Below are 22,366 nucleotides of genomic sequence, written 5' to 3'. Positions count from 1 at the left end.
CCTGCCAGGCGACCCTACCTGTAAACTCCTTCTTGCAACGGTCACGCACGCTCTCCTCCAAGCCCTCCAGCTGGGACTTGATCTTCTCGTACTCACGCTCTGCCTGTTGGCTCTTCCTCCTGCCGGCACAGGGAGGTTGACGGGGCCTGGCCGGGGGCAGGCCACCCGATGGCTCCGAGCCTCGGTGTCGTGCTGGCTGCGTGGCCAGAGGGCCGGGCAGGAGGGGGAGGGGCTCACCAGTAACAGTAGACAGACACAGCAATGACCACCACCATGGGCACGATGACCAGCGGCAGGATGAGGCTGAGGGGCACGTCGCTCACCCTCGTGTCATACTCCACGCGGCCCAGAACCCACTCTCGGGAGCCAAACTTCACCTGCAGGGAGGGGCGGGCTCAGCAAGGACCGTGTGGCTGGGCCCCTCCGTGCCCCCACCCCAGCCCAAGCTGCGCCCGCGTGACCACACGCACAATGAACTCCGGCAGGTTGTGTGTGGTGTCCCGCTTCTGCCGCCGCTTGGGGGGCGGCTGCACCTCCGGAGGCTCACAGTACAGGTCCGTCTCGGTCAGTGTCTTCATGACGCAGCGCTCAGCTCCCACAAATGCCTCGGCCTCGTGAAGCGTCATTGCCTTGTTCAGATTAGTGCCCTGCGGGTCCCCGTGACCAGGAGGGAGTCAGGGACCAGAGCTCGGGCTGCCTCCCCTGCGGACCCCCCAGGCTGTGGCCAGTCCTCACCCGGGCATGGATGAGCTTGTTGACCTGCTTCTTGACACCCCCCGTGAAGTTCTCAAAGGTGGGGTCGGCCACGTACTCGAAGGCACCGGCCTCGGTCCTGAGCAGGGCCCGGTGCCCGTCCATCTGGATGAGTGCAGTGAGATTGTAGGCCTCGGGCTCCTCGGGGACCGCGGGGGACGAGAACACGACCTTGGAGTCGTTGTGGAATATGTACTCCTTGCCCACGACCTGCAGGCCGAGGCCAGGCCGTCAGGCCGCGTGGCCCAGGCCCCATCCCTACCCTGCACTTGCTGAACGGGCCACGTTGGAGCGGAGTCCCCCGCCAACACCAAGACTGACCGTCACGGGCTGCAGGGGTCCGGCCTCCCGCCGCCGCCGCCAGGACTGCAGGGGCTCGGCTATGACCACCATGGCGAACCTCTGGATCAGGCTGAAGCCCTGCCCCGTGACGTTGATGCTACGGCCACCACTGGGGACGGGGGCGGGGAGGCCGTGCCTGAGTGGGCATGACTCGGCAAGCAGCTCCCCGACCCAGATGCTGGCCACACGGTGGGCTGGGGGAGGGCAGGGTCTGGAGTCCCCAAGCCCACTCTGCTCTTGGGTATCCATGCGGCTGAGACAGGGTTGGGGGTCAAGCTCTGAGCACAGGACTGTGACCACTGCCAGCGCTTGTCAGAAGTGGGGGGAGCGCTGCCCATCTGGGTTTCCGGAAGGAAGCAGATCTGGGGGTGCAGTGGGCTTCTCTGGAGGCCCAGCCCTACCACATCCTCATAAGCCCGGCAGGCAGAGAGTGCCTGGGAAGTAGCGGAAGGGGGTGGGGGTGGTGGGGGGTCCTGTAGCACCACTGCCCCCAGGGAGGAGACGGAGGCCACACCTGACGAAGCTTCGCAGCGGTTCGAAGGCCCGCAGCACGGGATTCTCGCGGTAGGTGAAGATGACACCAGGGTTGGGCACCCGGGAGCCCCCGTAGTAAATCTCCAGGGGCAGCTCCCCCAGAACGGACTGCGGGCCAGTGACACACTGGAGCTGTGCCCCGAACTGCGTCCTGGGGGGGGGGTTGCAAGTCAGCGTCAAGCCCAGCCCCAGGCCAGGGGGTCAGTGGGTCAGGCTGGCTCTATGGCCCGCTCCAGGGCAGACTCAGGGTCAGACCAGAGAGCCCCAGCCCGCAGGTGACACCCACACTTTACACGGGACGTCATTGAGGGTCACCCGCACGTCTTCCTCAGAGCCTGTGTCCAGGTGGGTACCACTGATGGTCAGCGTGGTGCCGCCTGCCTGTGGCCCCTGCTTTGGCTCCACATTGAGGGGCTGGGGCTGCTGGAGGAGCAACAGATTCACTCGGATCAGGGCTGGGGCGCTGGAGCCTCGACCCCACCCCACCCCACATCAACACGTGACCCTCAATGGTCGAGAGGCCAGGCCCTTACCTGGTAGGTGAACTGGACGTGGGGTGGTGAGTGACCCAGCTTCCCACTGACGTCCACCACGATGCCCCCTGTGATGGGCCCCGCGGCGGCCTCTACGGCGCACACGATCCTGGGTGATTCACAGACAAGGTGGGACACTCAGCGGTGGGTGTGCGAGCCCTGGGCACCCACGCACGCCTGCATCCCGTCCTCCTTCTTCGCCCACCCGGATCACCTGGCCCCCCCCAGCCCAGCCAGTGGAGCCCAGGCTTCAGGCCGCCCACTCACCGGGTGGACACGGAATAGCGCTCCGGCTCAAAGACGCAGTTCTGGCCCGCCACGGTCACCCTCTGGACGTCCTCTGCTCTGACCCCCAAATTGGACCCAAGGATGGTGATTCGGATGCCCCCGCCCAGTGGGCCCGTCTCAGGGTGGATCTGGAATTGGCAGAGCCCAGCTGACCCAGCGGCTGGGGCAGGCGGGGCTGTGCGGGGGAGGCGGGCAGGCCGGGGACCCTCCCCGCCAGGCAGGCACAAGGTCTCACCCTGGTGATGACGGGTGCTGGGCACTCGGAGGTGCTGTTGAGGCAGAGAGCCTCGTACACACACCTGCCCTGCCCCGCACACCACACACACTTGTACTCGGGGCTGGCCGCCAGGCACAGACTGCAGTCACCACGGCCAAAGGAGCAGTTGTAGAGGGTGACTGCGGAGGAAGCAGCCAGTGGTCAGCGGGCCACCCTGCTTCCTGCTCCCCACCCAGCCCCAGCTGCCCACCCCACCCACCTTGGAGCTTGCTGTCGACATTCTGGCCGTAGGACTTGACATACAGGTGCAAAGGCAGCGTCTCGTTGGCATCATGGGACAGCTGGGGGACACGCAGGGACACACTGTCCTTCCTGCTCCCACCCCTAGTTTGGCCCACGGAGTCCCCCACAGCCGAGGGGCAGCAGGGGGAGGCCTCCAGGTGGCAGGAAGCTGGAGCCTCAGACATACAAAGGATCACTTTGATTCCAGGCAGGTGGCAGGACACACAGACATTCCAAGGCCCCCCCTCTGCATCCCCTACCCCGCCCCCAAGGCCTTCCTCGGGACCCAGCAGCCTGGCCCGCCTGCCCTGGGAGCCACACCTTTGGGGTCCGAAAGAAGAAGGTTCCCGGTTCCTGCGTGCTCACTGGCTCCTCAAACTTGAGTAGGTCGCTGCCCACGTGCAAAGAGGAGCCCTACAAGGCAGTGAGGTCAGGACGGCCCAGCCAGGCCTCCCACCCTGCCCTCCCCGAACCCTCTCTGTGCCCCACCCCCATCAGTCGGGCACTCCCATCCCAACTGAGCACCCGGCCCTCCCAGACAGACCCGTCTCAGTCAACCCCGAAGCACGGCCCTGCTCCCGCCTCACCAAGTAGCGTCCCAGCTGCCCAGCACTCAACACCCCAAACCCACTCGTCTGTTGCTCTCTGCCTATGTTCTCCAGGCCCATTCGAATGCCTCTCTGCTGCCTTCTGTCCCCAAATACACGTGGAGCACCTCCCTCGTGTGCTGAGTCCCGAGCCAGGGGAAGCTCGAATGCGCACCAGGCACCTGGACTTTGGTGTTGCAGGAAAATGGCTCTGAACGAGCCGCTCGGACACTGCACTAGCCCCATGGCCCCTGTTGGGCCCCCAGGCATTTCCTCATTGGGCAGGCCCTGCCCCCAGGGCAGCACCCCACAAGCTCCTGCCACCTTCACTGTGTCCAGGTTCTTCCCCTGGAAGGTTACATCCGTCTCGTGGTTCATGGGGATGACCAGTGGGCTGGGGTTCAGGAACTGGGGGCAGTTGTCCTCCTGGAGAGAAGAAGGCTGGTGAAGGGCTGCCTGGCCATGGCCAAGCAGCCCAGCTCCTGCAGGGTGCTCACAGCCCCTCACCATGTGGGCGCGGACAATGCCATCCTCAGGGTTGGGGGAGGCCTCCCGACACTCATGGTAGCGCAGGTCCCACTGGCAGGTCCAGCGGTTGCTCGCGCAGGAGATGCACCTGGGGGAGAGGGTGGTGAGGAGTGCGGGGCCCACAGTGGGGACTGGGCAATGGGAACACTGGGTCAGCCAGACACTCACGGCAGGTTCTCCGCCAGGCTCATGGCCTCCCGGCAGTCGTAGAAGGGGTACAGATGGGAAGTGAGGAAGATGCTGCCACGTCTGAAGAGGAGCTGGATGTTCACAGCCACGTGGTCTGTAAACAGGAGATCGGGACGGCATCAGGCAGGGGCCTCAGCACACAGGGCTGGCATGGTGGGGGCAGGCGGGCACTGGGCCTCTGCAGCCAAATCCTCACCCCACCGCAGCTCCCACGGGCCCAGGGTGGAATCCCTGGTCTGTGACTGGCACTGGGCTCAGCTGGGCCCACCAGCGCTATCAGATCTCGGCTCCAGCGCCGGCTCCCAGCTCTGGGCTCCTGGACCCTCTCTCTGTCCCTACAGGCACTGAGGGTCGTGGTTCCTCAGCACCTGGAGCAGAGCACGGCCGGGCCCCTGCTGCACCAGCAAGCTGTCCTCCGCTGGCCACACTCAGAGCCCCACCCATCTCAAGCTGGACGGGGCTGGGGAGGCGTGAGGGGCTTCAGCATGGACAGCAATGCCCAAAGCCGGGCAGCCCCCTGGTGTCAAGAGTACACGGCCCCCACACCCACGGCTCAGGGATTCCAGAACCAGAACCGCTTGTGGGCCTCCATCTCGATCCAGCCAGGCAGGTGCTCTCTCCACCTCAGCCTGCACCCCTGGGACCGTAGGTGCCCACCCAGCAGCTGCATGGGGGCCTCACCCTGGCCGGGTGGCGTGTTAGGAATGGTACGTGGGGAGTTGCAGATGACGGCATCCCCCTCCACGCGGGCAGGGTGTGCTGGTGAGTCACCAAAGTGGCACAGCAGTTGGTCTTCGTCGCTCAGGGCTGGGAGGGGACTGACGGTCAGCTGCACCTGGGGAAGGGCGTGCGGCTCACACCAGGACCTCTGCCCCGGGCATCTGCCCACAGTCCTGCTCTCTGGCACTCCTGTGTGCGCGCATAAGCTGGCCCCTTGGAAAAGGCCCCATCGCACTAAGAACAGGCCCCTGGGGGGCACACCAGCAACTCCTAGAATGGGGCCCCCCCAGGTCACAAGGGCCAGGGGAACCCAACAAAGGAAAGGCTCCCTGTCCTCAGGCTCAGTGCCCAGAGCCCAGGCCAGAGAGAGAGAGAATACGCCATGGTACTCCTGGACGACCCAACAGCCCCAGGCCAGCAGGAGCCCCACCTCTGCCCGACCCCCGACCCCTGCCCACCCCCACCACGCACCTCCCCCTGGGCCCGTCGGCTCATGTTCTGTGGCTGGGCCCCGGTGATGGCTACACAGGACTCGTCACGGCTCCACAGCCAGTGGCCGCTCTCCTCAGCCCGTGAGCACTCGGCCCTCCTGGTGCATCTACAGGGGCAGAGGGTGGCCTCAGTCCTGGCACTAGTCAACCAAACCCCCAGACCCCCCAGGGCAGGGCTGAGACCCCTGGAGTACCAGGCACTCACCGTCCCTCAACGACGCACCAGCCGCAGTAGGGGTCCTGGGAGCTGCGGCACTGTTCGCAGGTTGGATAGCTCAGACAGTCCTGCACGGGGAACCGGAAAACCTGAGGGCAACAGGACAGTGAGTGGGACGATGGCAGCCACGAGGACCTGCCTGTCCGGCCCCGGTATTCCTGGGGTCATGGGCTTGATCCCACCTTTCTCTCTGAGCCTTAAAAGCCTGACACCCATGCAAGGCCTGCTGGTGAGGGTCCAGCAGCAGTTGCCCTCCAGGCTTGGAATGGGCCTACCCTGTGGCTATGGTTGGCCTGGGATAATGTGGGGTCCCAGAAATCATGGGGGTCCCGGCTGTGGTGCCTCCCCGCGCCAGCTCAGGCCCTTTAACCCCACTCTCCGGAAGAGGCACCTGGCCGACCTGGATACTCCCAAGACCACCTTGAAGGGCTCTTATACCAGCCCCCCAATAAACTGGGGGGCCCCTGTCAGAATGGAACTGGGGCAGGGCCACAGACAAAACCAAGTTTCAGACGCAAAGAAGGCACTAGAGAGAGACAGGGTCAAGATGCCGCTGGGAAGTCTTCCCATCCTCCCCCACCCCCTTCTAGGCCTCTCACAGTGGCCTGGACCACCAAGGCCCCTTCTCCAGGGGATCCACAGGCCCACCTTGTCCTGGGTCATGGCGTAAAGACTGGCCAGATCCGGGGACAGCACCAGGTCCCGCTTGATTCTCTTGTTGATCTCCACGAGGATGGAGCCATACTCCGCGGAGCTGCCGTCCGGGGCAAGGTAGACCTGCAGGTGTGAGGGCAGGTGCGTGAGACGGGGGTCTTGCGCAGATGGCCCCCCGGGAGCCTCCCTGCCCCAGCCCCAGGCCTCACCTTGAGGACCTGGCCATCGGAGGTGCCCAGGAAGGCAACCGTGTGGCCATTCTCCGCGGTCACCGCCACGGCTGTCAGGTTCAGGCCGCCACGCCACAGCACGGCCGTGGCTGTCAGTCCGTCTCTGCTGCCCAGCGGGTAAGGCAGGTGCTCAGAGCCACACGGGAAGCTCTCACTGGCGCCCTGCGGACCATGGTGTCGTCAGCCCTGGGTACACATCCCCTTGCTCCGGATGCCCTCCCCACGAGGGATCCCGGCACCTGTGGGCCCCACACACGTCCCCAGGACCAAGGGTCCGTGGAATCAGGGACCCCCCCAAGCAGGCACCGCATGGCCGATGCCCAGCACGGGCCTGGCACTGATCAGACCCCTGGAAGCAGTGCCCGCGGGGCGGACCCGACACAGTGACCCCTCACACACACCGCCCCCGGGCCCCACAAGCTGGGGGTCAGGGACACGCAGGCGCAGCAGCAACACGCAGACCCACACAGACGCAGGCCGGGCCGGCCGTGGGAGCAGGTGCGCAGGCCACATACCAGCCCGTGGCCGCCACACTGGATCTCGCCGTGGAAGGGCTTGTAGAAGGTGTCGCGGCCCGCCTCCCGGGTGCTAGTGTAGCAGGCACTGCGGCTGGCCTCCATCTTGGCATGGACCTCGTCCAGCGGGAACAGGCAGAGGCCCGCACGGGGCCCCCCACCGCCCCGGCCATCCCTGCTGAAGACGGCGTACAGCACCCTGCTGGTACTGAGCACAGCCAGAGAGGCCGCCAAGCAGGTGCCAAAGGCAGGGGCCTGGGGGTCACTGGGGTCAAGGCACTCCAGGTCCATCTCCAGGTAGGAGTAATAGAAGGGGTCTTGCTTGCACATGCGAGCCAGGAGCGTGCGGTTACGGGGCGGGTGCTTGTCCTGCTGGTTGAAGACGAAGAAAACGTAGAGGCCATCCTCAAAGGCAGCCACGAACTGCTGCGTGTTGGTGGACAGGTATCCGGCCTTGTAGGTGGCGTGGTCCGTGTAGGCCTCGAAGGCCTCCCTGCCCTCGGCCCGGTCCAGCAGGCGGGTACTCACGATGATGCCGTTGTCGTGGGGCCCATTGCCTTTGCCCACGAACAGAACCCTTTCACCACCAGGGCTCGTGGCGCTCACCAGCCCCACCGTGGTCACACTCTCATCATTGCTGGCCACAAAGGACTTCTCGCCGCTACCGTCCTCATAGAAGAGGCGGGTGGAGATGTTGCTCAGAGCACGCAGGGCACAGATGCCCTTGAAGAGGCTGCCGCACTCGACGAGGCGCTTCCCGGGCGGGTCGAGCAGCAGGAGCTGGTTGGTGTTGTCGGTGAGCACAGCCTCGTGGCACTGGCTCTGTTCAATGGGCGGCGTGCACTTCTTATTGTCCCGGGCCGGGCCCGTGACCGCCTGCTGCCCCAGCTGCAGGTCAGGAGTCAGCTGGTAGAGCACATTCACGGCCCCCACGTACACCACGCCCGATGCCTCGTCCACAACCAGGTGGTTCAGCTCGGTGTCGCTGCGGAAGATGTCCAGCTTTCGGGGCCGCAGGCCTGCACCTGCGCCCGCCAGGCCCAGGAGGGTCAGGGCCCAGAGTGGCAGAGCCATCGCCCCCGGCACCCTGTGGGAAGAAAGAAGGGTCAGGGGAGTCCCCGCTTGGAGGAGCCCCCCATGCAGAGGAAGCACCCCCTCCAGGGCCTCTCCAGACCCTGCCCAAAAAACGAGAACACAGGCCAGCGAGGGTCAGGGCCGTGCAGGATACACCTGGAATGCCCGCCCCCCTGTCGTCCTCCTCTCCAAGGAGACTGACTCCCAGCCCTTCTCAAGAAGCTCAACCTATAACCCAACCTACTGACCAGGGTCAAAGCACCTGCAGGCCCACCTCCAAGGCAGTGGAGCGCCTCCTCTACACAGTCTCCCAGGTACTCACGCAGGTGTCCTCCCCACACCTTGTGACCACAGGGCTCCATAAGCCCCAGAGCACAAGCCCCGGCTGACAGGGGACAGGCCCTGGACATGCAAACCGCACACCTGTTGCTCATCTGACTCTCTGCACATGGTGCATTCTCCCAAGAGACACAGAGAAAACCAGTGGAAAGGAGGAACCAACGGTGTGGATTAGGGAAGGTGCACACACTTTTTTTTTTTTTAAAGTAATCTCTACATCCAACATGGGGCTTAACTCAACCCCGAGATCAAGAGTTGCACACTCTTCTGCCACGTGCCCCCAGCACACATTTATTTATATTTGCCCACCAGAGCCACTCGGACCTCAGCTCAGCCCTGCCTCCCCACCTACCTCCCCCTGGTGAACCAGCAGAGGAACCCACAACAGTCCGTCCACCCTGCCTATGCGCTCCCCACGGCGGACACTCAGGTGTAGGCACACAGGAAGCAGGACCCTGGGAGGAATTTCCAGAATCCACCAGCTCTCCGAGAGGGGGAGAGCCTGGAGTCTACAGTGAGTGTGCTGCCTGCAGGGCTGGGGCAGGCTGAGCCGCTGTGCAGGTGTCTGTCTGGGCACGTTCCTGCACATACGCAGGCCCACGCATGTGTCCATGTGTACAAGGGATGAGCTGCTAAAGCCAGGGTGAGACAAAGTGTCCCCAGATGAGAGGACCAGAGCGTATGTGGTTCTCCCTCCCCAACTCAGGGACACAGGGATCTCGGGAAACTCAGGCAGGGCCATTCTGCCTCTAGGCCTCTTCCATCTTGGGGCTGTCCCAAACCTCCCACCTTGGGTGACCTGCTCTGTCTTGGTCAGAACCCCCTGTACAATCCTCTGCTGGCACCCCAAAGTGCCCTCTCCAGATGCGTGCATGAGCGCTCACCCTTGCATCCACTGTAATCTGCCTGCGTCTGGCATGACATTTAGGGCAGACCTGCATTACCCTATGCCTGAGTGGGGCCAGACCGGATGGCAGAAGGGAATGAAGGGCCCAGGCCCTGGCCTCCCAGACTTCCTAGTGCAGCCCACACTGCCCTTGGAGAGGAGCTGGTTCATCCACCTCCCTGGATAGGCTCTTATTCCCCCGAGAAACAATCTCTTTTCTACTACCCCGTCCACATCCTGACTTGCCCCGTGTCCTGTCCATCTCTTCCAGGAAGGCAGAAAAGCATCTGAGGAGACATTTCTTTGGAGCACTGGCTTTGGGCAAAGCTGTGTTTACTGGAACGAATTGGCTTTTTCTCATGGAACCTGTGATTCTTCCATCAAGCCGGCTTCCTTCTTTTTTTTTTTTTTTTAAGATTTTATTTATTTGCGAGAGAGAATGAGAGAGCACATGAGAGGGAGGAGGGTCAGAGGGAGAAGCAGACGCCCCGCCGAGCAGGGAGCCCGATGCGGGACTCGATCCCGGGACTCCAGGATCATGACCTGAGCCGAAGGCAGTCGCTTAACCGACTGAGCCACCCAGGCGCCCAAGCCGGCTTCCTTCTTTGCTCGGGCCCCAGGCTGTGGCTGTTCGCCATCCCCCCGCATCCCTCTGTTCCGAGTATCCACAACCTTCCTCAAACCTCTCGAGGAAGTATAACCAAGAAGCAACCAACTGACAAAGCCCTCTCTACCTCAGAATCACTGCAGGGCCCCTGCTGCCCCTGCAGGGAACCCCCACCTTGTACTGGAGTGCAGAGTTCTTGCCTGGCCCCTGGTGACCTCACATGCCCTCCTCGCCAACCACTGGAAAAGGGGCTACCCACAGGTTACCTGGAGCATGTCCAGAAGGGGAGACAGCAGGGACCTGGTAAGGAGACCCTGGCTGCCTGGGGCAGAAGGCTGGGCAGTACCAGGGTGAAGTGAAGGTGGCCCAAGGCAGGGTGGTAGGAGGAGAGCCAGGGTGACCCCTGATAGGGGAGATGGTCACGGCTTTAGTCAGAGATAGAAAGATTTCACAAGCCCTTCAGGGCATCCCACTGAACGGTAGGGGTTCCTACCTCTGCAGACCCCTCTCTGGGGGAGAGGCGAGCACAGTCTGGGAGATCCCCAGCGCGGAGCCGGGCTGTCCCTGACTCTGAGACTGCGCAGAACCAGGCGCACCAGGCCCTGGCCACCCTGGCCGCTTGGGTGCCCGCGGGTACAGTCCCTCCCCCCCCCACCCCCCGCCGTCCCTCCCGGGGAAGGAAAGCACCCAAAGACCCACCCCCTCGCCCTCCCCCCGCCCTTAGCGCAGTGTCAGGGCCCAAAGTCCACTCTGCGTCGCCGCCTAGGGCAAAGGGGGTGGGGACGTGGGCCTCCCGGCCCCTCGGCCTCCTGCCCAGGCTGGCCCTCCCCCACCCGGCCACGCTCACCCGGGTCCCCGCGTCACCGCCCCCTGTCGGCTCCCACCGGCCTGCTGGAGCTCGGAATGAATGGAATGTTCCCGGGGCCCAGGGAGGGAGTGCAGGCGGGCGGGGACGGGGCGCGGGGGCGGGGCCAGAGTCCAGGCCACCCCGGGAGCAGTTAGCAGTGGTCGGCAGTGGCCTGGGCAGCGGTCGGTGGTCGGGTGGATCGCCCCACGTGGACCCAAGGAGCCCAGGGCTCCTCTGCTGGTCTGTAAGCGGGGCCAGGACCCAAAGACATAGCTGACCAAGTGGGGGAACTCTTGGGGCACTCCTGTTCTGAAAAAGCTTGTCCTGGACCCTCCCTCAGCCTCGTCCTCTGCCCCAGGGCCCCCCAGGTCTTACACCGTAACTGCTCAAACTTCTGGGTATGTCATCAGGGAGAGCTGGACCAGATCCTGCCACAGGCGTTAAAGCTGATCCAGATACCGTGCTGTTCACCACCCACACTCCTGCCCCAGGACCCCTCTGGGTGGTGGGCAGAGTGAGGCTTAAAGCCCAGTGTCCAAACTCACCCCCCACCCAGGCTGAGCCCAAGTCATCCAGGGTGGCAGGAGAGACTTGGGTCATACTCCAGAGGCAGCAGCTCCCCCCACCCCACTTCCTGGATAAACAAAGCCTCAGGTGACCTGCCTGGGCAGGTCCCGGAGCAAAGGGTGACCCACCTGACCGGGGAGCTCAAGCCACCGTGCGGGAGGCGCCAGGCACAGCCAGCAAAGCTTCCTGCCGCTGGCGTTCCTGGCGTTCCTGGAACGGGCGCTTCCTGTTTTGAAGGCAGCCCCAGGACCCCTGGCTCACCGGGGCTGGCGGGGATTTCCTTAAGGGCATCAGACGGCCTTCTTCCTGGCTGAAGTCCGGAGGTGCACTTCCAAAAAGCTGCACAAACTCCGGCCTGTTGCTGGCCCAGAAAATGTCTGGACAGGCACTCCTCCCCCAAGCCCAAATTCCCAGTCCTCGTTCCAGAATCCAGCTCTCCTGCCAGGCTCACTGTAGAGCCCACCCTCCCAAGGAAAGCTTGGTCTCAGAGAACTGGGGGCAGGGGGTGGGGGCACTGGCTGGGAGTGGCCCCCATGGGCAGGACATATTTTTTTTTTAGATTTATTTATTTGAGAGAGCAAGAGAGCACACACACACTTGGGGGGTGGGCAGAGGGAGAGGGAGAATCTCAAGCTGACTCTGCACTAAGCACAGAGCCTGACATAGGGCTCAATCTCACGACCCTGAGATCATGACCTGAGCCGAAATCAAGTCGGAGGCTTCATCAACTGAGCCACCCAGGCGTCCCAGGGCACTTGGGTCTGTGCACACTGGGCCCAGCCAGACCAGAGCCTCAAGGTCACCACCCACAGCCAGTGGAAGGCTCTAGCCTCACTGTGTGGCCGTAGCCCCCCACTGCCTTCCCCAGGTGGGGCCCGGCCTCCACTCACCGAGGCTCCAGTCGTCCAGCTCAGTCTCTGCTCTGGGCCCGCATCAAGATTCTCTAGGAAGCAAAGGAGCAACAGTGGTCTGACCACAAGCCTGGCCTGCCTCCCCCATCTCCTCTGCTCCATATGGGGGGGGGGGGGCAGCAACTCAAGAGATCTCATCTGGCCTTTGCCACCTGGAGCAGGAAACCCCCAACCTCCTCTGCCTCCTCCACCCTGCTCCCAACACAGCCCTTCCCTCAGACACCAGCCTCCAGGTCCCTTGGCCCAGCACCGCAAGCACACACACCCACTTGGTCTGTCCAGAATACAAGCCTGACACATCCCTCTCTCTGCTCAAAAAGGCCCGGGGAAAAACAGGGCGAGGAACAGCTCCCTTTCATTATTAAGTCTGTTGGTACCAGCTACCTTTTTAAAAGTAGCTACATATATTTGATTAAAGTATAAATTGCTTTCTGAAAAATAAGCATACCCCGGACCCCCAAATTCTACTTACTAGCTGTGTGACCTTGGGCAAGTTACTTCTCTTTGCCTCACTTCCCCATCTGTAAAATGGAGATAGTCCTAGTGAACTCCCCCCAGGAGTCTGTAAGGACTACATGATTCATTCAGGAAAGCCTCCAGAGAGCCTGTTACACTGTAGCACTCAGTAAAGCTTGCTCTTGTACCCTATCATCTTCCATAAATATCCATGTACATCCACGGGGGAGACCTGTCCAAGGATACTTCTTGGCATGGTTTATCATGATGAAAATGTAGCAACTACCCAGCATCCAACCAGAGCTCCCCCCCCCCTCCAAAAAAACCCAACCAGGCCCACACGGGGGAGGTCTGTGCTGAGTTCCACGGAGCCTAGACATGTCAGGGGCTGCCATGGTACAGGAGCCCATGTGTCTCCATGGGCGTGTATGTGGACATCAATTTAATTGCTGAGAAGTTCTAGAAGCTTTCTTTCAAACTGAAAATGGTAGTAAAGCCTGGGGGCAGGGAAGAGGGGACTGGGATAGCAAAATAACTTCATTTACCAATTTTTGAAAAAATGTTACAGAGATATATTCACATATTGTCTAAATAAAAAGGGGTATATACCTAATGATAATGATTGCCTCCCCCTAGCCCACCCCCTCCAGCTCCACTCTGCTTTAGGATATGGCTTTCTGGACCCAATCATCTTTCCTGGCCAATGCCAGCCCCTCCCACATCCAAGGTTCAGCCACTCCTGCTCCCCCCTTTGGCTCCCAGACCGGTTGCCCCCCACCCTCACCACTGTGCCTCCAACACCTCCTCCACAAGGCCCAGGCCCTTGCCCACCCCCATCCCACAGAGTCCTGTGCGGCACACTCTAACATACATTCCTGGAGAGCAAACCCGGGCAGGACCTATGGCAGATCCAAGGAGACCAGCTGGGGCAAGGAGGGCAGGGCAGTGAATGCAGCCTGTGTGAAAGGGGCAAAGGGCCACTCCACAGGCAAATTCAGGGGGCAAACCACTGGGCGTCAGTATGATGCAGTCTCTTGAGAAAGCAGGGGCTGGCCTGGCCTGGAGGCTGTGGCCGTCACAGGTGGAAACTGCGCTGGGGTCCACAGCACATGGACTGAACAGTTCATGCAGACCTCCCACCTGAAGGGACAGCATGCCGGCCTCTGTGTGCCTCTCTGCCTGATGCCTCAACCTCCTCCATCTAGCCTCTGAACTTCACCCTGAGGTGAAGTTCACCCTGAGGACTCAGGCATGCCCTGAGGGCCTGCCTGAGTCCTCAGCCCCCAGACAGGGGTGTGTGTGTGTGTGTGTGTGTCTGCTCTGAACTTCAACCCGGGGCATGCCTAGGAATCCCCAGCCCCCAGGCAGGGTGGTGTGTTTCTGTCTGGGGCAGGCAAATCCAAGAGAGGCTGGCCTCTTCCAAGGGACACCTTCTTCCTGAGCCTACACACACTCATCCACCCAGCCCCCACAGGCACACAACCCCCTCCAGGGACCTACCCTGATTGACCCTGCTGGGTCCTACTCTCAGACCCTCCCAGAGGCAGCCCACTGATTTCTTCTTCCAACATCAGTCTCCTCCAGCCAAAACTTCCTGCAGAATGAAACCTGGACCTCTCCCTTCCTCAGCCACCAAGTCCTGGGGCCTTTCCTAACTCAAGGATGCCTCTCTCAGGGCGCCTGGGTGGCTCAGTCGTTAAGTGTCTGCCTTCGGCTCAGGTCGTGATCCCAGGGTCCTGGGATCGAGTCCCACATCGGGTTCCCTCCTCAGCGGAAGCCTGCCCTCCCTCTCCCACTCCCAGGGCTTGTGTTCCTGCTCTCGCTATCTCTGTCTCTGTCAAATAAATAAATAAAATCTTTCAAAAAAAAAAAAAAAAAAAAGGATGCCTCTCTCAACCACCCAATCCTGCTGGGGCCCCAGCTTCTCTCAGCTAGTCCATCCCTCCCCCAACAGCCAGGCTTTCTTGCCTCAGGAAGGCCACTCTCCTGTGCAACCACAGGCCACTGAGGCCATGGCTAGTCTCTCACAGACACACACACCCAACACCGCCACACGGAAGAGCCTCAAGGGCACAACTCTGGAGCCAGACTTTTGTCTTTTGTTTTGGTTTAAAATATTTTATTTTTAAGTTACCTCTACACCCAGCCTGGGGCTCGAACTCACAACCCTGAGATCAGGAGTCACACACTCCACCGACTGAGCCAGCCAGGCACCCCTGGAGCCAGACTTCTGGATTCAAACGCCAGCTCTCTGTCAATTTCTATCTTGGTGATGTGGGTTATTTACAAAGCTACACCGTGCCTCAGTTTCCCCATGTAAAATGGGGGTAATCACAAAATCGATCTCAGTGAACTGCCGTGAAGTGTAAGCAAATCCATGTGTGGAAGTGCTTTGGCTGTGCCTACAGTGGGGGTGGTACTCTGGGTGACTCTGATGTCTCTGCTTTGCTCTCCCCCACACCTTGCCCAGAAAACTACCCATCCCTCAGAATCTCGAGATATCCACCCTGACCTGGCCCTGTAGGATGGTCACTCATCCTCCGCGGTCTACAGCCTTCACTGACAGGCCTGCCACGAGCACATCTGAACACAGGAGCTGGCTGATGGGCACCTGCGGGCCTGAGCCCAGTGAACCAGGAAGCTGATGGCATCACAAATGGAGGGGCTGAACACACAGGTGCCCCTGCGGCTGATCCCCAAGCCTCACACATGGCGCTATTCCCTGCCCCAGTCAGAGCATGGATGGGAGGCAGGTCTCTCCCCCACACCTCCTCCTGAGCAGGAAGCAGTAAGAGTCTCTTGCCAGATGGGTCCCTGTGGTTCCCCGCAGGTTCTGTCTTCCTCTAAGTCACGGGCAACTGGCCCCTTGCATGGGCAGGTTCTGCACCCCCCACCCCCAAAAAGGTCAACAGAAGGCCCCTAAACAGGAAGGGCAGAGTCCTCACTCCACACCGGGCTCCAGAGCTGGGGCCTGTCAGTTTCCCCCTCCACAGCCCCCAGCTCCACCTGAGGGAAGGCTCTGTCTGGGGTGCCGGCCAAAGTCCAGGCCACTGTTCTCTAGTCAACACAGACTGAGCCATTTCTTAACGCTGAAATCAAAACAATACACAGCACCTAGGCCTGGTGGAGGTGGGGTCCAGCTTGGGGGCTGTCCCTAGCCAGGCCAGCCGACCTGTGGGCTCCGGAAAGGAACCTGGATGGGGCTGGGATAGGACAAGGGGGACAGAAGAGGCGCCCAGAGACCAAGATGAGGACTCAGGCACAGGCAGACACAGAGAAAGGGAGGTTTGGGAGGGGGGGGGGGCGGTTCAAGGCCAGGTGGGGACAGATACAGCCCACTGCCCCCCCAACCGTGGGGGGTGTCCTGGCACCGTGTGGAGGTGCCAGGAACCCCCAGTCGGGCGGGGAGCCAGCCTCCGGGCGGCAAAGCGCCACGTGAGAAGCCAGGGAGTCGCCCCTCCCCCGCCAGGCAGCTGGCAGCCAGGGGACCAGGCCTCAACTCTCCCGACGAAAATGCAAATCTGCAATTAGTGGGGAGCGTTAAACAAATCAGAGGAAACAAAACAGGCCGAAACGCCGGCGATTTTGCCGGCAAATCCGAGCCTCGGCTGTTTTCCAAACAAGCGCGAGGGAGGGGCGTGGATGGGGTGGGGGGGTGGGGAGTACCTGCCCGGGAGGGGTGGGCGCCCAGCGCGCCCCCCCCCCCCCCGCCCCGGGACGTCCGGGGCCCTGCGGGCCCAGCCCCGCCCGCCGGGTGCCCCGGGTCAGAGGTCGGCTGGAGGGTGGGGGGATGGGGAACCGCCCTGGCCGCGTCCCCGCCGGGCTCCCCGGAGCGCGCGGCACGGTCACCTGGGAACGGCCCCGCGTCCCGCGCGCGCCCTCGGAGGGAGCACGTGGGCGGCGCTCGAGCCTCACCCGGGACCCCAGGACGCGCCGGCGGGTCGGACAATGACGGCGGCGGGCGTCACGTGGGCAAGGGGAGCCGCCGCCGCGGAGCGCTCACCTGGTGTCTGGCTCAGCCCAGCGTACGACCGGCCATTACCTGCCTTAGTCCTCCTGGCCCGGTGGGTCAGTCCCAGGGCTCGGCCTCCTCCTTCGCTGCCGGCCCGTCCCCCACCACCTTGGCCCCAGCAGCAGCCTGCATGAATGACCCCGACCAGGGCGAAGGCTGAACTCTCCCAGCACAAGCACCTAGGGCAGGGGTGGGGCGTGGTGGGGCGGGGCGGGGCTCTAGGGACACATTGACGTCGTAGCCTGAGACTTGCGTCAGCGCCACCAGAGCCTCCCAACAGGACCCCCTCTCCACCAGCAAGGGCTCCTGGGGCCAGGTTCCTCCTACCTGCCTAGACTGCGGGCCGACTGTCCATCCCCAGCCTGGGGTGGGGGGAGTGCCCAGCCTCCTGAAGTCTGGACTCTGGGTCTCAGCCTGAAGTCACCCGTAGCTGGTGGCAGTGAGGAGGTCACAGGCTCAAGACCCAAGGCTAAGGAGCATGTGCCCAGGGAAACCCCAGCCCGTTCTGCTCCCATCCCCCTCCCACCAGCCTCCCACTCAGGCTTCTGATGCTTCTTCCCCCTGAGAGCATCCAGGTGACCTCTCAGCAACTCTGTCTGAGGCCTGAGGACACTGTGACCAGGGTTATCTGCATCCAGCTCTCGCCCTCGGGTGTCTCACGAGCTTGCTCATCAAAGCCTGGGTGTGTGTGCTCCAGCCCCCTCCCTGTCTGTCCGTCGTGGCTGTCCATGCACACTGGGATCCCGTGCCGTCGGCAAGCGGGCAGCTCTCCCGTCCCACTCACTGCAGCCTAACACTGTGTCCAGGTGGCTCAGAAAAACCCGAGAACACAGTTTCAGTAAATGATACTCTGTGGACCCTGCCTGCAGGCAGTAGTCCCCAACCTCCTTGGCCTCCCAGGCCCTTGGGCCAGAGGTGGGATTTGTTAGGTTCTGATGCCTCCCTCCTGAGTCCCAGCCACCATGTCCCATCTGGACATGCTTAGGCCCTTCTGGGGTCGCCCCAGGTCCCTCCTCTGCACAGCAGTCCTTGGATCAAAACATTCCACAGCTCAACACTCTCTACTGAAGGCCCTGTGCTCCCCGGGGAAGGCCAGGCTGGGGCCCGCTGACCCGTCCCATCTGCTCGGCCCAGAGCCCCTGACAGCTTCCTGTGTGCACCGAACTGCGGTGTGCTGGGGACCCGGGAACGGTCTCCTCCCCTGGCTCGCACAGTGGCCTCAGTCAGTAGAACAGCCGGCACGATGGGCCTGGCCTGTAGGCACGTGTGGACATCCTCCTGAGATAACCTCAGCAGTGGGTAGCCTATGGTCAGACTGAGACAGAAAGAGGGGGCGAGAGATGGGGAGGGGCCAGATTAAAGGCTGGGGCCGGTGGGGGGTCGGACACTGCGGGGCGTCCAGAGCACAGATGAGGTCTCCAGCCACCACCCAGGTAAGAGGAGCAGTTCAGACAGCTGTGCAGACACAGAGGGGCTCCATGTGAGTAGCCCCCACACCCGACCTGGAAGAGACTGAGGGCAGTCCTACAGGCATTTGGGCCTCAATGACAGGCAGGAGCCACTGGTCCCGAGGTTTGGCCTCCCGGCCTGCCTGTCTGCCCCGCCTTTGAGCTGCTCCCACTCATCTCCCCTCTGCAGGCCCACCTTCCAGCTGACTGGATGCTGCAGCCCAGGGCAGCCTGCAGCTGGCCCAGGACCAGCCCCCACCCAGAGCCCCCTTCGTGGGCCATGTGCAGGAGGCAGGAGTGGGCGTGGGGGGCGGACGGGTGAGGGCCTGAGCAAGTGAGGAGCAAGCAAGGCCTATAATCTCCCCATCAGTCTGTCAGCGCCTCGGCGATCACCCCAGCCCCGCCTCCTCGATCACTACCGAACCCCACAATTAGCCTGGGGCGCTGTGCCAAGCCAGCAAACCAGCCACCGCTCACACACGTGACCACACATGGGCAGGCACATACATCTGTGATGCCAATGAAGGACCCGCCAACAGGGCTCCTTCCACAACACCCAGCGAGTGTCCCTGGGACAAACAGCCCACGGAAGTTCCCCAGACTCAGGCTCTTGGGCCGTGAGGGGCTGTGTGTGGGAGGAGTCTTGGGGGGCCCCAGCACTGGCGTAGCCCAGGCTGCCCAGAGGGGCCAAGAGGGCTGGCAGAGCTGTGCAGGCCTGGAGTTGGTCTGGAGGGTGGGACCCTGTGCGGGAAGGGCGGGGGCAGGGCCATCTACGCAGGTGCAGGGAAAGGCTCCAGGCTGCCGCCTGCCATTCAAGTGTCCTGTCTAGGCAAGGTTGGGGGTCTGGCAAGGTGCACTGTGCTTGGGGTGGTGGGCAGGGTCTGGGGGCCAGGCCAAAGGTGGGGCAGCAGGCAGAACCCCACAATAGCAAATAGTCAGGGTTTGGGGAGGGCAGAGGGACTAGGAGTCCCCAGTAAGGAAATGCCCCAGCTCAGAGCGAGGTGGGGTGGTGTGACATGATGCAGGTGCTGGGGAGGCAACAAGCTGGGCTGGACGGCTCAGGGAGGAGGTGGGGGCTGGCCTCCCCAGGACGCACCCAGGAAGGAGGCCCAGCTGCCTGCGGCCAAGCCCAGCCCCTCCGGCTCAGCAAGATGCTGAGCCTGTGCTCAGACCAGGGGCCACCTCCAGGAAGCACCGCTGGCCCAGCCCCCTTCCTTCTCCCTGGCCTCCAATCCCCAATCCTGACACCCTCTCCTGGTTCCTGAGGTCCCTCTGGGTGGCTCCCAAATCAGTCCTGATGCCAAGAGGGGGATGAGGAGGCCAGCCCTCAAGTCTCCTGGCCCCTGTGGGGAGCATCTCCAAGAGGAGGGCAGATGGACCATGCTGGATCCCTTCCCACCCACCACCCAGCCTCACTCACCCCTGCCACCTTGCTCTGCTTGACTTAAACGGCTTCTCCTACTTGCTAGGCAGGAGAGGGCTTGCCACCTTCTCCACAGAAGGCCTCACCCCAAGCACTGGCCTATGCCCTGGCACTCCTGGAATGGGGGTGGGGGTCTAGAATCCACCTCTCTGTAGCTGGGCCCCCATCCCACCCAGGTCACCCCACCAAGCTGCCACCCCACGGCCTCTGAGGCTGCTGCACCCCCAGACAGAACCATGCCGCCTGATCTATCGGGGCTGCTCCCAGGCCCCTGCCGGGCACTCCTCCTCCCAGCACGAGGGCCCAGCTGAGAAGAGCACCCTCTGTCCCCGTCCCCCACGCTGCCTGCCGGGGCCTCTCGAGATGGCCTCTGCCTCCAGCAGCCAGCTTGGGGCCCAGTGGTGTGCTGGGAGGGGGTCCATGGCACCCCTGCAAGGCCCCATCCAACGCATGGCCCATGGCCCGCAAAGGGGGCATGCTGGCTCAGGGTACAAGACCAGAGCAGAGGGCCGGCCAGAATGGCCTTGGGGGCAGACGCTCCTGCCCGGATGCTCTGTGGATACAGGTGGCATCCTGAAAGACTACCATCAAACCTTTTTCTCTTTCTCGCTTTTCCTGAAAAGGGGGCCCAGCTGGGGCAGCGTTGGGCACAGAGATCTGAGCTCCCCAGTGGGCCTCTCCATCCCGAGCCTCACATGGGAACTGCTGGCCAGCTGTGCCAGAGGTGCCGGGGGCACGGCCCCAGGGGTCTGGTCTCTGTACCAGAAAGTGACCTGTCCAGGGCAGGGCTGATGGCAGAGCTGAGGTCAGAATGCAGGCTGCACCCAAAAGGCTTCCCTCTTCCTCCCCGTGGCCCTGGGGCCAGGAGTCACCTAGCACGATGACGGGGGACTACCAGGCTTCAGAAGTCGTGCCTCTCAGGGGCTGAGGACGTGGGTGTGGACCCCGAGCCCGGCCCTGTCTGCAGATGCCCCCGGTCCCAGCTGGGGGTGAGACCCGCACAGAGATACCAAGCACTGGGGCAGACTAGCGCCAGCCACAGTGGGAAGTGGCAGTGAGAGGCCCAGTCTGTGTGTGTGGAAGGGGGGCTGAGATGTGGGAAGGTGGGGTGGGGAGACCACAGAGAGAGACAAAGTGGGAAAGAGAAGCTCAGCTCTGGGCCCAGGCCAGCCCTGCAAGTGTCCCTGTGACCAGCCTGATCGCCATCCATGGCTACACCAGGCTCCCTCTAGGGGACTGGGTCCAGTCACTGTCACGAGTTTGTGAATCAACCACAGAGCAGAGGAACGAAGACCCACTCAGGTGGCCCTGCGAGCAGAACAGCAAAGGGCCAGCCCAGCCTTTCAAATGCTCTGCCGGAGGTGACCCACTGAGGCAGGGTGAGCTGTATGCTGGCCTGACCCAGGGCTGGCCAGGCCAGGGCAGCTGAGAGGACCAAGGTCCTCCTAGCCTTGAGGCAGAGGGAACTAGGAGCCTGTCAGGAGATGTGAAACCACGGAGGGGAAGGGTGTGTAGGGACCACAGGAGAAAAGAGAAGCTCCGAGGCTCCCCCTGGAGCTGCCCCCACCCCACCAGCCAATTACAGGCCCCTGATCCCGCCCGTCAGCCTGTAATTTGAGTCCAAAGACAATTAGCTACAGGCTGGCCCCACCCCACCCCACAGCCCCACCCCAAACACAAACACCCACTAGGCTCTGGAGGAGGGACTCTGCCCAGCCCCCACCCTCAGCGAGGGCCTAGCCCCCAGGGAGCCCCCAGGGAAGCGGGTTGACCTCAGAAGTTATGGCCAGGGGCCCACCAAAGCCCCGCCAACTGGCCAGACCTGGGCTTGCGTTCTGGCAGGTCTGACCTGCTCACCTCCTCCCCCAGCCTTACCCAGACCCAAACCTGTGTCCAAGGCAGGCAGGCTCTGGACACAGGAGTCTCCTCCACAGGGAAGAAAAGCTTATTCACCCACCAATGAGGCCTCCTGCCGGGCACCTGTTGCGGCAGCAGGGACTGAGGCAACTCACAGCAAGACAGCCCCCGGAGGCAGAGGGCATGGCTCCTGCGTGTGGCCCCGCCCAGAGCAGAGAAGGGGCCACAGGGGAGGGCGCTGGCACCCACAGCCTCTCCTCACCAGTGCACCCCTGCCCACACCCAGCATCCCAGGGGGATCTTCGGCTCTGGGCCCAAGATGTGGGTCCAAGGCAGGAAACAGGATGCCATGTTCCCAGAGTGGCCTCAGTCCTGGGATGGCTCAAATGCCTGCAACCGTGCCCTCTTGGGGAAGATGGGCATAGGCCATATGGACCCCTCCCCAGGCTGCCAGCCCACCCCAGTGCCGTCCAATCCAATCTCTTCTGCTCCACTCCCCTGGGCTAGGGCCAGGGCCCTGGGTTTCCTGCACTCCGCCCAAGCTGCCGGCTCTGCGTCTCCAATGTGATCCCCACAGGGGCTGCTGGGCACATGGCTGGCGGGCACACTCAGGCACAGACCCAGGGAGCCCACACAGGGGAGGCAGTGTCCCAGACAGCTCCTCGCAGGTACCCATTAATGGCTTTGATCTCTTCACCTGGGGAACCCCTCACTTGTGGGCTGGACTGTCAGAGGAGGGGCTTGAGGGGGTGCAGGAAGGTGGCCTGAGGTTCAGCCTGAGAAGACCTCAGCGCCTCACCCTGAGCAATCTAAGTCACGCCCCTGCCTGCTTCCCGTCATCCCTGGGAAGCACCAGGTG

At 62.7% G+C, this 22,366-nt stretch overlaps 1 protein-coding gene across 6 annotated transcripts in view; it reads right to left on the bottom strand.

Moving 5' to 3' along the window:
* Positions 1–22,366, bottom strand: part of PLXNB2 (plexin B2) — a 30,166-nt gene that overhangs the window by 5,688 nt on the left and 2,112 nt on the right. For 3 of the 6 annotated variants that reach the window (XM_045872279.3, XM_064590416.1, XM_064590417.1), the window contains exons 2-22: positions 7,081–8,167; positions 6,545–6,727; positions 6,330–6,458; positions 5,670–5,770; positions 5,445–5,571; positions 4,935–5,088; positions 4,233–4,347; positions 4,044–4,152; positions 3,861–3,962; positions 3,271–3,363; positions 2,927–3,008; positions 2,686–2,846; positions 2,430–2,578; positions 2,163–2,271; positions 1,916–2,052; positions 1,610–1,780; positions 1,075–1,204; positions 736–963; positions 471–647; positions 238–377; positions 19–119 (exon numbers count right to left, since the gene is read on the bottom strand). In XM_045872279.3, the coding sequence (XP_045728235.1) occupies positions 19–119; positions 238–377; positions 471–647; positions 736–963; positions 1,075–1,204; positions 1,610–1,780; positions 1,916–2,052; positions 2,163–2,271; positions 2,430–2,578; positions 2,686–2,846; positions 2,927–3,008; positions 3,271–3,363; positions 3,861–3,962; positions 4,044–4,152; positions 4,233–4,347; positions 4,935–5,088; positions 5,445–5,571; positions 5,670–5,770; positions 6,330–6,458; positions 6,545–6,727; positions 7,081–8,154 (3,772 nt within the window). In that variant the 5' untranslated portion in view covers positions 8,155–8,167. Of the gene's footprint in view, positions 1–18; positions 120–237; positions 378–470; positions 648–735; positions 964–1,074; positions 1,205–1,609; positions 1,781–1,915; positions 2,053–2,162; positions 2,272–2,429; positions 2,579–2,685; positions 2,847–2,926; positions 3,009–3,270; positions 3,364–3,860; positions 3,963–4,043; positions 4,153–4,232; positions 4,348–4,934; positions 5,089–5,444; positions 5,572–5,669; positions 5,771–6,329; positions 6,459–6,544; positions 6,728–7,080; positions 8,168–11,528; positions 11,711–12,290; positions 12,344–12,783; positions 12,833–22,366 lie in introns of all 6 variants that reach the window. The other 3 variants (XM_045872278.3, XM_054506671.2, XM_045872276.3) reach the window with 3 other exon arrangements.

Source organism: Mirounga angustirostris, unplaced genomic scaffold (genome assembly GCF_029215605.1).
Source record: "Mirounga angustirostris isolate CCGP_5_RB_7025 unplaced genomic scaffold, mMirAng1.0.hap1 SCAF_5, whole genome shotgun sequence".
NCBI classification, from domain to species: Eukaryota; Metazoa; Chordata; class Mammalia; order Carnivora; family Phocidae; genus Mirounga; species Mirounga angustirostris.
This window is presented reverse-complemented; position numbering and strand designations above follow the sequence as displayed.